The 18,030-nt window shown below is 39.5% G+C and overlaps 1 protein-coding gene across 1 annotated transcript; it reads right to left on the bottom strand.

Moving 5' to 3' along the window:
- Positions 1–3,063: 3,063 nt before the first annotated feature.
- On the bottom strand, positions 3,064–8,521 carry LOC113097660 (GTPase IMAP family member 4-like). Its single transcript, XM_026262922.1, has 3 exons — positions 8,509–8,521; positions 6,244–7,164; positions 3,064–3,086 (listed from the first exon to the last, which is right to left on the bottom strand). The coding sequence occupies exons 1-3, from the start codon at positions 8,519–8,521 to the stop codon at positions 3,064–3,066; spliced, it is 957 nt and encodes a 318-aa protein (XP_026118707.1).
- Between the last annotated feature and the right edge of the window lie 9,509 nt (positions 8,522–18,030).

Genomic DNA, 18,030 nt, shown 5'->3' on the forward strand with positions numbered 1-18,030 from the left:
GACCGACCAGGGCACCCCTTTCATGTCCCGGATCATGGCTGACCTCTGCAAACTCCTCAAAGTCCGACAGATCCGGACCAGCGTGTACCATCCACAAACCGATGGGCTCGTGGAACGCTTTAACAAGACCCTTAAGCAGATGCTGCGGCGTGTCGTGGCCGAGGACTGACGCGACTGGGACCAAATGATCCCGTATGTGCTGTTCGGGGTCCGGGAGGTGCCCCAGGCGTCCACCGGCTTCACGCCCTTCGAGCTCCTCTTCGGCCGCCAACCCCGAGGGCTGCTAGATGTCGCCCGGGAAGCCTGGGAACAGCAACCTGTGGTATGTCGGACCACCGTCGAGCACATCAAGGCCATGAGGGAGCGGATCGACAGGGTCATGCCATTGGTCCGGGAGCATCTGTCCAAGGCCCAGCAAGACCAGCAGCGCCTCTTCAATCGGGCCGCCCAACCCCGGGAGTTCCAGCCGGGAGACCATGTCATGGTTCTGGTCCCCACCTCCGCCTGTAAATTTCTGGCACGCTGGCAGGGCCCATATACGGTCACCGAACGGGTGGGACCCGTCACCTACAAAGTGCGCCAACCCGGTCGCCGAAGAGAGGAGCAGCTCTATCATATAAATCTGTTGAAGCGCTGGGTGGGGACCGGGCCCCAGCTCTCGGCCCTCGCCACCACCTCTCCCGTGGTTGTGGACATGGACCCCAATCTCTCCGCGGCCCAGAAGACGGAACTGCAGCACCTGGTCGGTCAGTTCTTGGATGTGTTCTCCCCGCTGCCAGGGCGGACGGCCGTCATCCAGCACGAAGTCCGAACACCACCAGGAGTTATCGTCCGGCAGCGGCCCTATCGTGTCCCGGAGGCTCGGCGACACGCAATCGAGACGGAGGTACAGGAGATGTTGAGGTTGGGGGTAATTGAGCCCTCGCGGAGTCCCTGGTCCAGCCCCATCGTAATGGTCCCGAAGCCCGATGGCACCCTAAGGTTCTGCAATGACTTCCGCCGCCTAAATGAGGTCTCTGAATTCGATGGCTACCCCATGCCCCGGGTCGATGAGCTCCTCGATCGACTGGGAAGGGCCCGGTTCATATCGACGTTCGACCTCACTAAAGGTTATTGGCAAGTCCCCCTGTCTAAGGATGCCAAGCCCAAGACAGCCTTCTCAACCCCCAGTGGCCACTGGCAGTACCGGGTCCTTCCCTTCGGCCTGCACGGGGCCCCCGCCACATTCCAGAGGCTCATGGATGTCCTGCTGAGGCCCCATATGGCCTACGCCGCGGCCTACCTCGACGACGTGGTCATCCATTCAGAGACCTGGGGGGAGCATTTGGAGCGGCTCCGGAGGGTGCTGCTGGACCTCCGCCGGGCGGGGCTCACCGCCAACCCCCGGAAATGTCACCTGGCTCTCTCCGAAGCCAAGTACCTGGGCTTCTGCGTCGGACGCGGCCTCATCCGCCCCCAGGAAAAGAAGGTGACAGCTATCCTCTCGGCACCGCGGCCCACTACCAAGACCCAGGTACGAGCCTTTTTGGGGTTGGCGGGATACTACCGCTGTTTTATCACTAACTTCTCCTCCTTAGCCTCCTCCCTGACAGATCTGACCAGGAAGGGGCAACCTGAGAAGGTAGCCTGGAGTCCAGAAGCGGAAGAGGCGTTCCAGCAGGTGAAGTCAGCCCTCACCACGGAGCCAGTCCTGCGAGCCCCCGATTTCAACTGCCCCTTCCTGGTGCAAACCAACGCCTCAGACACCGGGTTGGGAGCCGTTCTCTCCCAGGTCCAGGACGGCGAGGAACACCCGGTGATCTTTATTAGCCGGAAGCTGACCCCGACCGAACAACGGTATGCCGCCGTGGAGAAGGAAGCATTGGCCGTCAAGTGGGCAGTCCTGGAGCTTCGCTACTACCTCCTCGGCCGCCGGTTCACCCTGCTGACAGATCATGCGCCACTGCAGTGGATGGCCCGCGCAAAGGACACCAATCCCAGGGTGACCCGGTGGTTCCTTGCGCTCCAGGACTTCCACTTCACCATACAACACCGGGCGGGGACAGCCAACGCCAACGCGGACGGCCTCTCCAGGATAGGGGCAGCTTTCGCAGGTCTGTCAGGCTCCACTCCCCACCCTCCCCATATCTCCCCATTGTTCCGCAGGCGCAGGTCGACGCTTAGGGGGGGGGGGGGAGTGTGACAGGCGTCCCGAGCGCTCGTCAGCGTCGCCCTGGCAACACAGTGGATTCACCGGCACTAGCTCGTCACGGGCTGAGCGGCCGCACCTGCGGCTCGTCAAGCGGTGCCTACTTAGGCAGAGGAGGAAAGCAGAGTGGTGAGGAATGTCTTCCGACGCAACCACTAACCCTTGCCTCCTCTGTTGCAGAGAGCAGCGTGTGACCGTCAGCCCCAACCAGGAGAGCACAGCACGGGAACCACCACTAAAGCCACAGAGAGCACGAGGGAGTTGGAGCACCACGGAGAGCACCGCCTTCACTCAGAGCACCTATTACTTAATAAATCCACCCTTCGGGGACTTTTTCTGTCCATCGGATTTCGTGTAGTTCCTCACCCCGCCACAATATATACATATAAAGTGAAAGTCGTGACATTTGCTAAGTATGGTAGCCCATACTCGGAATTGGTGCTCTGCATTTAACCCATCCAAGTGCACACACACAGCAGTGAAGAAGTGAACACACTGTGAACACACACCCGGAGCAGTAGGCAGCTATAGATCCAGCAACCGGGGAGCAACTGTGGCTTCAGTGCCTTGCTCAGGGGCACTTCAGTCATGGGTATTGAGGGTGGAAGAGAGCACTGTTTATTCACTCCCCCCTCCTACAACTCCTGACAGCAATGAGACTTGAACATGCGACCTTCGGGTTACAAGTCCAACTCTCTAACCATTAGGCCACAGCTGTCCCCTCTGTATATATATATATTAGGGTATATATTAGGGCTAATTTAATGTGCTAATTAGATTTATTATGGAGAAAAATAATGTGTTAAAATTATTAATGCATTTAACACACTTTCCCCGCCCCAGACCTATGTGGATCATCTTACATTTCATACAGTCTAATAGAGCCTAGGGAATATCCCTAAAATTCAAGATATGGGGCAAAATGCCTGTTTGAGATTGTGTCTCATATTTACATCTCATAGTTAAGAAATATCACACGAGCTGTAGGCTAAGTGCAATATTACACGAGTGCAAATGTGATACTCATCTTATACAACAGTTCATTAAGAAGTTAATATTGTGTTATTTTAGACACAATGTTGTCTGTTTTGCTCAGTTTTGCCAACCAGAAGATAAAGACAAATCAGAACTGTTCATCGACGAGCAACCCACAGAGGAATTTTATTTCTTAATCCACGTTTTGAACGAATTTGGTGAACCATTTGGCGCATTGAACCATTGGCCATAGTCCCATTGGATTTGAAGACAATAATTTTAAATAGTAATTATTTTCATAGTAATAATAATAAAATTAAGAAAATTAATTAATAAAGTTATAGATAATTTATAGGTCCAAAAGAGTATATGTAATCAATTTTTCAAACAAAATATTTCTTACTGAACCTACTTTTTTATCTCTGTTTGACGCTTTGCACAACGACTTTAAATGATCTTTTCAGATTTATTTCTCAAAATTTGATGTGCGATTAATTAGATTAATTAATCACCACATCATGTAAATAATTTGATTAAAATGTTTATTTTTTTATATATATATATATACACTCACTCACAAATCAGGGGAAATAGAACGAGTACTATGCAGAAAGAAAATTGTTTTCTAGTTAGTTGAAGCTGAAATTATAAATGTTATATTAGAGCAGTAATATAGTATCATCAGCAGAATTTAGAAGAAACACACATCTGAGATCCTTTATTTGAAACATTAAAAAATGTTTTAGAGTGTCTGCTTTTTAACTTTAAATATATACTTATCTGTTTTTACTTTTGCAGCTGTATGATTCAACTATTTTCCTTAATATACTGTAAATACATTATAATAACTGAGAACAATACTCACATTAGTGTGTTGAGTGTACAGTGTTTATCCTGCAGTAGAGCAGAGATCTGTTTCACTCCTGTGTCTCCTAGTTTACGTCCAGTCAGATTCAGCTCTCTCAGGAGTAACGGGTTTTTACCCACAATTCCAGTCACATACTGAAAGCCTTCATGTGCAGCAGGGATAAAACATATGTGAATGAAGCACCATTTCCATCCAACGAGTCAAAGAGAACAAAACAGTCATTTCCTGGTAAACTGGCACTAAATATCACTAAGAAATGTAGGAGAAACCACTTAATTGAATAGTTTTCATATATGACAAGTTACTTGGCCTCAGAGCTAAGCAGAGAACACAATTGCTTTCGGAGGTGGATACCAGCTGCTTGGGGATACAGTCGAGTAAGACAATAATACAGAAATACTTTGACGACAGACTTTATGCACAAGGTAATGCACAATTACCATTTTAGATTGACAAACTGTAATACTGTATAAAATTCAACAAGATATAAAAAATGATCTGTGGGGTATTTTGAGCTAAAACATCACATACAAACTCTGGGGACATCAAATAATTTATTTTATATCTTGCAAATAGGGGCATAATTAAGTCACCTTTAATGTGACATTTAATTTGACAACAATATAGCATGACCACTTTTCTATCTACCGTAATGTTTTTTGTTTGGCTCCTGAATTATTTACTTTACAATAGTTAAATACTAGGTCTCATGAATAATTCACTGGAATGCAAGAAGAATCTCTTGGTTTCCTTCCCAAATCCTAGCATCTTTTTCTTTATTTTTCTTTTTTTCAAACAAATGCTTTAAAATATAAAAGTAGATGTCCCTTTCTTTTTCCTTCTAATGTCTATTGGCACTGTATATGGGTAAGTTTTTAAAGCAGGTAAATACGATGTGTTGTCTGTAGGGCTGCAAACTAATGATTATTTTGATAATGGATTAGTTGGTCGAATTATTATTATTATTTTCTTGATTAATCGGGTTAAAACCCCTATTTTCTTTATTTTAATTTTATGGACAAAAACACACTATTCCACATTCTGCCCAATGTCCTTAAAACAAATGTGCCAACTGAATGCTATGAAAACATACAGTGCTTAACAATTTATTAGACCACTTGTCATAAGACAAAACACAAATATGTTAGAAATAAATCTAAAAATGTAATTGTATTTTGTGGACAAATAACAAACCAAAACAACTAAATAGTATTTATTCACATAATAAGAAAAATAGCCTCCTTTGCCTTTGATAACAGCTTACATGCTTGATAGCATTGTTTTTGTACTTCTTGACTAATTGGGTATCTGAATAATAAAAAAAAAACACTATAAGGCACTTGACAATTTTTTTCAATTCTTTCTTTCAGAGATAAAAGCAATAATTTTATTATAACATTAAAAAAGCACAAAGTCACTTTTATGGACTTTTTCATTAACTGTTCCCTACTGGTGGAATGACCTCCCCAACTCAATCCGAGCAGCGAGAATCGGCTAAAAACACAAAGTTTCATTTAATTTATTATATAATTAACAAAACCCTGTAAAAGACCTCTAACACTAGCTTGCTATATTTTACTGCCAATAATTAGTTTTATTTCTCTCTCACTATTTTCATCTTCTGTTTTCAGATACAAAGCTCAGAAAGGACAAATGGTGAGTCTTTATGCTTTACGAAATTATTAAAAACTCAGCTCTAAATCAAGTACATTCAAATTATTACTAATTATAAATCCTTAATTATTCTTTCAACCACATAAACTCCTGAAAAAAACTATAGTGCAATTGTTTACACCCAAATATTTATTATTTTGCTAAATAATTTCAAAACGAGTTGGTTATTGTTTTGATTTACAGTTAGTGCGCTGAGCCTCTGTATAAAGTTCAAAGAATCTACCTCTTTCTTTCTCCTTTTCTTCTCTTCTTTGTTGTTCCTCTTGTTTCTGTTTCTCCCATTCCTCTCGTTCTCTCTTCAGCTCCTCACGTATCTTTCTCTCTTGTTCCTTTCCTTCTTTAATCTCTCTTTTATATTGTTCTTCTATCTCTCTAAACTCTTCTTCTATTCTCTTTTTCTCTTTCTCATAATTCTGTCTTTCTTTCTCCATCTCCATCTTCATTCTCTCTTTCTCTTCTTCATGTTTGAACTGAAGTTCTTCTTCCTTTTTCTCACTTATCTCTCTCTCTTGTTTAAGTTTCTGATCATATTCATCACATGTTTCCTTAATTATATTTCTCCATTTCTCTTCCTCTTCTTCTCTTCTTTGTCTTTCCTGTTTTATTTGTTTCTCCCATTCCTCTCGTTCTCTCTTCAGCTCCTCTCGAATCTTTCTTTCTTGTTCCTCTCTTTCTTTAATCTCTCTTTTATATTGTTCTTCTCTCTCTCTAAGTTCTTCTTCTTTTCTCTTTTTCTCTCTCTCATAATTCTGTCTTTCTTTCTCCATGATCATCTTCATCTCTTCTTCTCTTTCTCTAAATCTCTCAATCAGTATGTTCTTCTGTTGTTCTTGTATTTGTCTCTCCATCTCTCTGAACATCTTACATGAATAGTAACTCCCTCCGTTTGTCTTCACCATGTTGTCTATCTTCTGCAGTAGATCAATCACCTGTGTTTGGTCTCCAGTCTCTTTATTATTGAACACATGAAATCTGTTTCCACACTCATCGATCAGGTTTTTAAGGCCAGATTCAGGTTCTATCAGATACTCTTCAATAGTTTTGTTCTGCAGATCATCTCCTCTGGTGAAGAGCACTATGGTGTACTTTAAAGAGTTTTCACCAAACATCTTTTGAATGATCTCCACTGCTTTTGCATCTTCTTGAGTGAATCGTCCCAGTGGAATCAGTAAGAGAAACACATGTGGTCCAGGCAGGATCATGGAGATACAGTTACTCATTTCTCTCTGGATTTCTTTATTACTGAATTCAGTATCAAACAGTCCTGGAGTGTCGATCACAGTAATGTGTCTGTCGTTGATTTCAGCTGTCTCTCTCTGACACTCTTTAGTAACAGATTCTTCAGAAAAGTCTGATATGAAAACTTCTCTTCCTAAGATTGTGTTTCCAGTTGAACTCTTCCCAGCTCCAGTTTTTCCCAGCAGCACAATCCTCACTTCATCTTCTCTTTCTCTTGAATCTAAAGATAGATAAATAATTTATACTGAAACATTGTGTGATAATCATGTTGTTGTTTCATCAACTTTTGTGTCCAGTGTAGATGACTGAGAATGATGGGAAATGATTTGCTGATCCTCAGTACCACTGACAAACATATAATCTTGTAAAATGTGTGGGAAGTACTGTTGCTCCATAATATAAATAGAGTACATACGATCGCAAATCTCGAAAGTGATCGTGCATTGAAAAAGGGGCCGGGGCGGTGTGTGGGGGTGTTGTCTACTCTCCACGTGTGTGCTTTCACGTGGAGCAGCATTTACAACATAGAGCCGTTGTTCACTGACCAGTTGCGAAAAAGAGAGTTGCGTAGAGATTTACCACTGATTACAGAACTGCCTATATTTATCATGGGGGATGCACCAATAAGATTTTTTGGGGCTTATTCCGATATTTGTCACTTCCTCTTTTATTTGAAATTTTGACATCAAAATAGATAGTATTTTTATCATGTTTTAATTCAGCAAATTTCAATAACAACTGCATTAAATTATAGCAGCAGTTTAATTGCTGCATCATTTAATAATTTCTTTTTAACATGGATTGGATCTATTTAACATTCAGCAGCCATACATAAATACCACAGAACAAAGATACATTTTAAATAAGAAATTGAAAGTTTTCAGGTACAGAAATAAAGAAAACAAATGTAAAATAATTCAATCTATAAATTAAATGCATATCAATCCTTTATTGTAACAGACTTTATTATGATTATTATTCTAATTTGTTTTTGTACATTTGAATATTTTTTGTAAGTTTGAATATGGTGGAGATCTTTACTAAGACGGGACTCTTATTTTGAAGGGTTTTCTAGTCTATGGAGCTAACATTATTTGGGTAATGACATCACGCAGTTCTGCAGATTTAAAGTTTGTCAGTTTAATAAGCACCCCCTGAAAAGGCATGAGCTCTGTATATGTTTGTCTACTGTTACTTGTAATAAGTGTTTTGTGTAATTCGCTGTATGTTGATTATAATGCAAAAGAGAGAGAGAGTTTAATGTGCACTTTTCGTGCTGTGTTTTGTTTAGCTCTTATGGTGATTTTTTTGTATTGAAAAATGATGCAATAAACAATAAAACATCAGTAAAGTTTTGGTCATCATTCAGACAAGGTCTGCTACATTAATAAAAGCTAGAAAATTTATTTAGTTAAGAATAGTGTGCAATCCTTTGTTATTTGATTAGCATTGAAGTGCAGACAACAGTGCTTGGATTATGCAACAGACATTATACAGCTTTGTGCCTTCACGCAGTTAATTAATAAACCATTGGTTTGTTATATCGGCCTTTTTCCTTATATACCCGATATGCCCATGGTTGTTAATTGAGGAAAAATCGTCTGATAAATATCGTTGGCTGATACATTGGTGCATCCCTCGTGTTGCGGGAGAGAGGAAAAAGGAGTTGCTGCTTTAAAGGGATACTCCACCCCAAAAAGTACATTTTTGTCATTAATCACTTACCCCCATGTTGTTTCAAACCGGTAAAAGCTCAGTTACATAAACTCTTCTTTTCGCTACGGCTGTCTGTCAAACGAATCGTTTGATATAACCGATTCTTCTTAGTGAACCGGTTGAACCAGATCGTACTGAATCATTTGAACTGGTTTGCATCTCCAGTAAGCATTAATCCAAAAATGACTAGAAGTTATTTTCTTTTTAAGGAACTGTGACTCCATGTTGTTTCAAGCTCATCATTCTGCACACAGGATGCACATTCTGTGCAATCAAAGATTATTAACAGTCTTTCTTGTTCTGTCCTATTTATCACATGTTGCTGCCTTTAGTACTGTGCTATACATTTCAAAGAAACATATTTTAGATTTCTATTTATATTGTTAAGTTAAAGGGGCTGTTCACTACCACCCCCATCCTTGACTACCCTATGGACAGCGGTGATCTTATTCTGGATACAGATGCCAGTAACTTCATAATCAGGGATGTGTTGTATCAACCGCAACAAGGAGAGGAGCGTGTACTAGCAAATGGAAGTTGGAGCCTGACGCCAAACAGTATTAATTTTGACAGTGATTTTTGATTTAGTCTTAGTCTTTAGCTTGACACGAAAATGCTTAATAGTCTAAGTCACATTTTAGTAATTTGAGTCTTATATAGTTTTAGTCGATACTTGTAGTCATTACTTTTAGTCAAGCTGCAGTTAACAACATATTTTTTTATGTAGTCTTCAAACAAAAATAGTCATACATTTTTCTCTCTTTAGACCAAATCAATTAAGCTTATGATAAATTTGAATCAAGGATTGAATTTGGAACAACATGAATAAATGACAATTTTCATTTTGGGGTGAACTACTGTATCCCTTTAACAGTAGTGAAAAGGGAACAAATTATAAAAATTATAGATGTTCATATAGGCTATATTTAATATATAATTTATCATTTTTGAAAAAGAAGCAGAATAAGAAGACAAATACGAAAGAGATATAAATTAAACAAATTTCAGATAGGTTTAGTAGGTTTACTTAAAATATTTAACATCTTTTGTTGGTTACCATTATAATGACACGGATAGGTACTTAATTAGAAATACTGTCCCTTTGTAATACCGACACATATTCAGTTTTCACCCACCTGTTCACATGAATTTAATCTCTTAATCCATAACTGTTATTTACGTGAGATATGCTACACGATAGACATTTGGACTTCTGTATGTGTATTTGAGCACTGAGAACTGATCGCATGCTGTATATGAGAACTGAAGAAGTTAAACATGTGCAAGAGAAAACACTATTAGCGCAATTCCGCCTACCCACCTTCCCTAACTTTAAGTTAAGCAACAACGAATGGTAACTCCTAGGAAAAACAGGACAACTGGTCACATCATCTCTACCCTTTCGGGTGCTAAGGCCATTGTTTCAGATCACTAGTTTGCTTTTTGGTAGTCTATCCATCCACTGTGGCTGCCCTACTGAGACTAGATATACGAATGCCTCTTATCCAATTGCAATCCAATGATGAACACACATTTTTAAAGGTGCCATCTGTAATGTTTGGCAAAAAAAATCAAGTCATACTCCACATTCCATACCAGATGGGGGCAGTATGCCTCAATAAAGTGAATTGGTCTACTCTAGAGTAACAAACGAGAAACGGCATAGTCTCTATGCTCCGCCCCTACTTTCACAACAACACTACAGCCATAGCAGAAGCCTTACTGTGCGTTCACACCGCCGACGTCTAGAGCATCAAAAATCGCTCTTGCCGCTCTGCTCACGACGCTGCAGAAAGATTTGTGAGCGCTCAGAAGATCTAACGTAGATCGAATGCTTATTTTGTATTTAAAGCGGCCGCAAACAAACAAGCTTGTTGATCTCGTGCAGACTAATCACAAGGAGTTATAAGTTAACCTCATTAAATATTGTTGTGGACGAAATATTAGGATCCTTTACTTAAAATGAACAATCTCAGACACCTTGGTCCATGTATCACTTTTAATTTATTTTTTATGTCCCTGTACGCAAACAGGGGCACATCTTAGATTAATACAAATGCTAAACAGCAATAATCAACCTGTCCTTTATTCTGCTTGGGAACTAATGTGCCAACTCTCAAGCATTCAGCGTGAGACACACGTAATTGACTCTTTTCACACGCTTTCACGCCACACATCAATTTTTTCACGCACAGAAAAACCACGAAGCAAAGAGGACACGGAGACCAACAGACTAGACAGAGCAGGTTAGTTATGAAATAATAAAATGGGTAACGTTAAGTTATAGCTAGATAATTATCAAACGCATCTACGGTTAGCCATCGCTAACATTAGCACGTTTATCGAACAGCCTTCGATACATTTCTATGTTATAACTTCCCGAAAACAAATACACAAACATATAAAACAAACTTCTAGCGAAATACTAACAGCATCTAACTTACCAATCCAAAAGAAATGTTGCAACTTCGGAGTCGAACCTCATTTCTTTCAGGTCCATCAGTTGTCTCCAGCGATTAAAAGCAGTGGCGATGTTTACTCTGGTTCGGCTCCTTTTCTTATCGGATTTGATTTGTGATTCCGAGTGCGGTTGTTTCCCTGTAGCGGGTGGTGGTCTCTTGCCAAGGGCTTGAGCCATCCTTTCTCTCTCTTCCCTGAACTGAAATGAACTAGTGGGCTGTACTTTCCACATGATTGACATCAGGTTCAGGCACGCCCACAAGCCGTGCGAGTTATTCGTGTATTGCAGGTTGGCTGGTGGTTATGTTGCCCGCATACCGCCTCCCATGGCCGAAACTGGTATTACGACACCTGTCGGGCCGGGGCTAGTAATGCTAATGCTAATTAAGGTTGATATCTCTGCAGCACTATAACTTGACATTTTTTTAATGACATCATCGCCCTTATTTCTTCTCATTCTTTTGATGCGTGCAGGTCATGTTATGGATATTTTTACTTCAATTTTTGCATATGGCACCTTTAAGGACAAGACAGTAGCCTATAGGATGTATTCTGAATGTCCGGTAGACCTTGAATAACATTATAGTCCCATCTCATTTTGTTAAAGAAGACACAGCATATATTTCTTCATAGTTTTCATCATCAGATATTAGTTTTATCTCCGTCAGCGTCTCATCTTCATCACAAAAAAAGTCATCTTCCTTAACACTGACGCCAACTGAACAGAATTACTGCACCACACTGAGAGAACTTTTAGCGGTAGTGGAGTTCACAACACATTTCCATCAGTATCTGCTGGGCAGATCCTTCACTGTACACACAGACCATAATAGCCTACAGTGGTTAATAAGAATGAGAGAACCGGAGGGATGTGGCTCGAGAAGCTTGGGGAGTATGACTTCAAAGTTGTTCATCACCCTGGGCGCTGTCATAAAAAAATGCTGATGTGCTTTCCCGAAGGCCATGCCGATCAACTTGCACATGCAACCTTAAGAATCCCATCTTGATTAGCTCTCAGCTCTGTCACCAGGCAGTCCAGTGTGACAACAAACCTGTAAATAATGAACTTGCAGCAGTTACTACGGAGTCTTGTCAAGTAGGGCTAGTACAACCTACCATCACTGCCTGTACTTCTTCATTCTCTGGGTGGACTACTGAAGAACTGTGTACTGCCCAAGCAGCAGATTCTGATATCACTCCCATCATAAGGTGGATGAAGGAAAGCATGGAACGACCCTCTTGAGAAGATGTGTCACTCTACAGGCCGGCAATGAAAGCCTATTGGAGTCAGTGGCAAAGACTGTACCTAAAGGATGGCATTCTGTTACGATGTTACTACCTAAATGAGGGCCCTGAGTTTTACCACAAGATTATCCTGCTGCGAGTTTTCCGGAAAGATGTCATGCACCAGATGCATGAGGGGCCAGTGGTTGGACATTTCAGTGTAGAGCGAATGCAGTCTCGGCTGCAGACCAGGTATTATTGGAACAAAATGTGAGTCGATGTTTCACTTAGGTGTTGCACATTCACCAGTTGTGCTGCAAATGCTCGACCATTAAAGAGGCCTCAAAATCAGGAAGTTTCTCCCAGACTATGGGAAGAAACTTTATACTGCGACATCTGGATGACTTAGTGTACTGGATCCAGAGAAACCTTAGGACCAAAGTAAAAGTTGTTCACCATGACTTGCTCCAACCATACCATTCTCGGCAACCCCTGGAGGACAGCTGGGTGTTTAAAGACTCAGAAGTTTGGCCACCTCTGGAAGTTCCTGTCCCAGACCTGGGAGTCGATGGAGCTGAACTTGACTTGGATCAGTCTTGTCTTTTCATGGAGGAAACCAGAAATTCCGATGGCCCAGACACTGTGTCGATGACGGAGCAGGACACAGAGGATGTTCAATGGAGAGAAGGTAACACGATTCAACAGGATTTAACAGGGACTGTTCTCAGCCAAATGAGGGGTAGGCCGCAACGAGTCAGAAGATCAGTTGTACCTCACTTGTCATACTTAAAATGTTTCACCTGAGCAACCTTTTTTGTTTCGCCTCTGGTTCTGGTTCTGGTTCTCTGGCTGTACAACATGGCCCCACAAGCCACAGTTACATTTGGGATCATTATATTTTAAATGCTATTAATGTCATGATACCATTTAAAAAGGCGCGTTAAACAGGATATGAAACAGCTGACAAAGTAAAATGATCCCAAAAGTAGCCTAACTACAGCCCGCACTCTTCATTTAATCAAATGATAATCACATTTATTTATTTAACAATACTACTACTAGCCTTTAATTCGACTAAAAAACCCTTTATTTTGGCTGAGGAAGCTGGCTTTTTGAGTGCCATTTGCACATCCTGTCATTCTGGTGAATATGTCAACGCAATAGACACATTTTGCAGTTAACGATTAATTAAACGACAATCGATCACAGAAATTATTTTTTTAAACCAAAACAAAATAAATTTGTAAAAACATCATGGAGTCACAAAGTGACCCTCATTTTTCTCCCTGTAATTTTCTGTCTCTTGAAGGAAAAAATTGTTCATGATCATACTCTTATCATTTTATTATGAAAAATAATGAGTAACAAACCTCCTCCATCACTTCCTGTTTTTGTGTTCTCACTAAGATCAGATTCCTGATTCTTTCCCAGCGGAACATCACTAACTGAAAAGAAAAATCAATAGCACAGCATAATCATCAGTGAACATTATAAACATTTTAAAAATTCTATAGAATTAGCAGATTTAACACAAGACAAGAATTAATGTTTAAAAAAAAAAAAAAAAAAACCTGTAGACCCAGATCTGTACGGACAAGTTTTGTGGTGGTTTTATGGAGGCTTTAGTTTATAGTTATGATGCCTAATATTTTCTTACACAGCATAAGTTGGTCTAACTATACATGTAAAAATATGGGGGTCTTTCTCATCAAACAGTTCACCACTGACCAACATCACATTCTCTGTCAAATAAAGCGAGACATTAACTTGATCAATTTAACTTTGTTGGTAAAGCTGCACATATGCGAGTAATTCACAATCATAGGTTTGTTTTGTTTTTTTAGTAAATCTCAACATATTGGGACTAATCATTATTTTAATTTTAGGGTAACCTCTACTTTTACAGTTACAACACAAAGGCCCGGTTTCACAGACAAGTGTATTTCAGAATTCATTTACTTACTGTTAGGACGATCCAATTCTGGACTGTGTCTGTCTGCTGCTGCTAGGGAAGAAAAATCAGACATACACAGAAAGAGAACAGATGGTTTATCCATTATAAACAGTGTTGTGCCAGTTCATACTTAAAAAGAACTAGCTCAAAGTTCAGTTCACACAGATGATAATGAACTAGTTCATGTTCATAGTTCTTTTTTTTTTTTAAATGAACTAAGTTCACATATCTAAAAACGAACTAGTTCACGTTCATTTGTTAAATTCTTTTTAATTAACAGCTGCAAATCACTGCCACTCCAAAACTAATCAAAATTATTGTACCAATAAACAAGAGACAATTATTAAAACCAGGAGAAAAATAATGTTGAGATAGAGAATATATTTACCCCTTAAATAATGTGTAATCATGATATGTACAACTTCAACTTCAACGGTCAAAATCATGTCTGACCCACTCCATGTCTCATATTGCGCATCCTATCTTACTCGGACGTGCTGTTCACTTTTCATAAATCAACATAAATGAAAAAAAAAAATACATTATAATATTTTAACAAATATGAAACACACTTTTTTTAATGGCTACAACATTATAGTATGCCTACATAGCCTACTCTCTATTTGTACAAATTTCTGCACATTAATTTAATTCTGAATTTTGCACACACAAGTTGAAAGGCATTTGTTCAAATCAAGTTCACGGATAATTGTGCATGCATTTATTAGCCTAATCATTATGATACTAAAATCCTAACAAATAGGCTATGCTATGTACAAAAAAAAAATAATCAGATGAGCCCATAATATGAACGGTTAAGCATTTTTCTCCCATAGAAAACCATTATAAGAACGCTTAATGTGGCTTAATGCAGATTAGAATGTCCCCTTATTATGTCGAAATAACGAGATATCTATACTAGGCTACTGTGTCCACCGTGGTCTCCTTTTTGATCAGCGGAAACGATTTTTGCTTGTTTGGGATCTGACTGTCCAGCGTATTTGAAAAAGTTGAGCAAACTTTCCTGTCTTTTTGACATTTTTCTTTTGCGTGAAACGATCGAGGCTAACAGCAATCTCAACTAGTACAACAAGCGCGCAAGTCATGTATCACAAACATTGAACACTACACAAACAGTATTTTTTTTTCTTTCATTTAGGCAATTAATTTTAGTGACACAGGAGGTGCCGGATCCAATGTCGGAGGTGACGGAACATGTTCCGGCTCAAATTAAGCCCTGGTAAAACCTGACTTTTCAAATGAGCGTGAACGTGAACTGCGCATGCTGTTCATTCCTGCCAGAGTGAGCGCCGCTCTCGTTCACGTTCATTGTATGAAAAGTGATTCGTTCAGTTCAGCGTTCGGCGAAAATATGAACGCGTCATGCACAACACTGATTATAAATGATTTATAAAAGCCTGCATGCACCGAAAAGCTTTGACTTCACAATGTTTGCATTTACCAACTAACTGAGTTCAGAACAGTGTGCTGCTGATCACAGATCATTGAGATCAACACTCATTTGATTGGTCACATCATGGAGTCACAAAGTGACCCTCATTTTTCTCCCTGTAATTTTCTGTCTCTTGAAGGAAAAAATTGTTCATGATCATACTCTTATCATTTTATTATGAAAAATAATGAGTAACAAACCTCCTCCATCACTTCCTGTTTTTGTGTTCTCACTAAGATCAGATTCCTGATTCTTTCCCAGCGGAACATCACTAACTGAAAAGAAAAATCAATAGCACAGCATAATCATCAGTGAACATTATAAACATTTTAAAAATTCTATAGAATTAGCAGATTTAACACAAGACAAGAATGAATGTTTAAAAAAAAAAAAAAAAAAAAAACGGAAAACCTGTAGACCCAGAACTGTACGGACAAGTTTTGTGGTGGTTTTATGGAGGCTTTAGTTTATAGTTATGATGCCTAATATTTTCTTACACAGCAGAAGTTGGTCTAACTATACATGTAAAAATATGGGGGGTCTTTCTCATCAAACAGTTCACCACTGACCAACATCACATTCTCTGTCAAATAAAGCGAGACATTAACTTGATCAATTTAACTTTGTTGGTAAAGCTGCACATATGCGAGTAATTCACAATCATAGGTTTGTTTTGTTTTTTTAGTAAATCTCAACATATTGGGACTAATCATTATTTTAATTTTAGGGTAACCTCTACTTTTACAGTTACAACACAAAGGCCCGGTTTCACAGACAAGTGTATTTCAGAATTCATTTACTTACTGTTAGGACGATCCAATTCTGGACTGTGTCTGTCTGCTGCTGCTAGGGAAGAAAAATCAGACATACACAGAAAGAGAACAGATGGTTTATCCATTATAAATGATTTATAAAAGCCTGCATGCACCGAAAAGTTTTGACTTCACAATGTTTGCATTTACCAACTGAGTTCAGAACAGTGTGCTGCTGATCACAGATCATTGAGATCAACACTCATTTGATTGGTGACATTATTATTTTCCTTAACTTCAGAACATCTACAAATTACACTTCAACTCATGATCTATAGCCTACACAAAAATATTAATAAATAGGCAATAATAATAAAAGAAACCTCACGCAGAATTTGGTTACTTCCTGGTGTCAAATGGATTAAACATAAATATAAGACCGAAGTGAAATATCATTCAATAAACTAAATGAAGTAAAACAACTCTATGTTTGCAAATATTTCATATATACATAATAAATCAATGAAACGTGGCTGCATTTATTCGTCTCCAAATAGTTTCTTACCTGACGCCATTTTTACACCTAAACAAATCGAAAGAAAATCTCTGATAGAGAGCTGACCTGCACTCCTGTTGAGTAATATTCGGTTCCTGTGAAAAACTGTTCCCGTGGGTGGAGTTTACGTGAATAATCATTAGTTCTCTTGTTGTTGCGCAAACTAACAAACTGAAAATATCAGCGCATGCTCCTCAAATCGCTGCCTTTTTAACTGATTATTCTGAACAGGCAACAAAGTGTCTATATTAAGCACTGACTCACTGCAGCAGTGTCAAAACAATGCAGTTTGTGTAATATGATAAATCGTCTTTAAACTGTTTTGCTTGATTGATTAATCTCGGTAAGCGACAGGAGAACAGTTTGGCTGAAAAAAAAAAAAAAAAAAACCTCTGGGTTTCACTGTATGTAATAGGCCTAGTTGTAAAATGTGAGAAACAATTTTGAATAAGGTGTTCAAATATTAAACATTATTTACACAATGGATCACTATTCTTAAACATGACATGATGAGGTTGTTTTCAGTGCCTATGGTCAAAGAACAAACACAAGGTATGCTTAGATATTATATTTATTATTACAGTATTTATTAGTAGTAGTTCTTTCTCAGATTGTCTAAATCGTTAAGCTCTGTATTTGACTGTTACCTAAATGCAATAAAGAAAAATGTCCATTTTAAAAAGGCAGTTCATTTAATTATAAAAATTAAATCACATGTTGATTCAATGTTGCATGACTCACTCTGCAGAAGATACTTTAAAATCTTATAATAGGAGAAAATATGTGGCAGAAGTAAATGTGCATTTAATGTGACTTTAATTATTACTTTACCTGATATCCCGAATAATTCAAGAAATATACTGATGGCACTGTGGAGGCTGGTAAAAACGGCTTATTTAAAAAAGGATTAAAGATTAAAGAAAGCATGACACAGGATGCTCAAACAGATTTAATTAAGACACAGATTCAAT

Source organism: Carassius auratus, unplaced genomic scaffold (assembly GCF_003368295.1).
Source record: "Carassius auratus strain Wakin unplaced genomic scaffold, ASM336829v1 scaf_tig00216347, whole genome shotgun sequence".
In the NCBI taxonomy this organism is placed as follows: domain Eukaryota; kingdom Metazoa; phylum Chordata; class Actinopteri; order Cypriniformes; family Cyprinidae; genus Carassius; species Carassius auratus.

Excerpts from the sequence above, each read along its gene's own strand:
- LOC113097660 (XM_026262922.1), bottom strand. Across the intron at positions 3,087-6,243 it reads AAATATAATTAAGGAAACAT|GGATATTCCCTAGGCTCTAT; the intron begins GTGATGAATATG and ends CTTGAATTTTAG.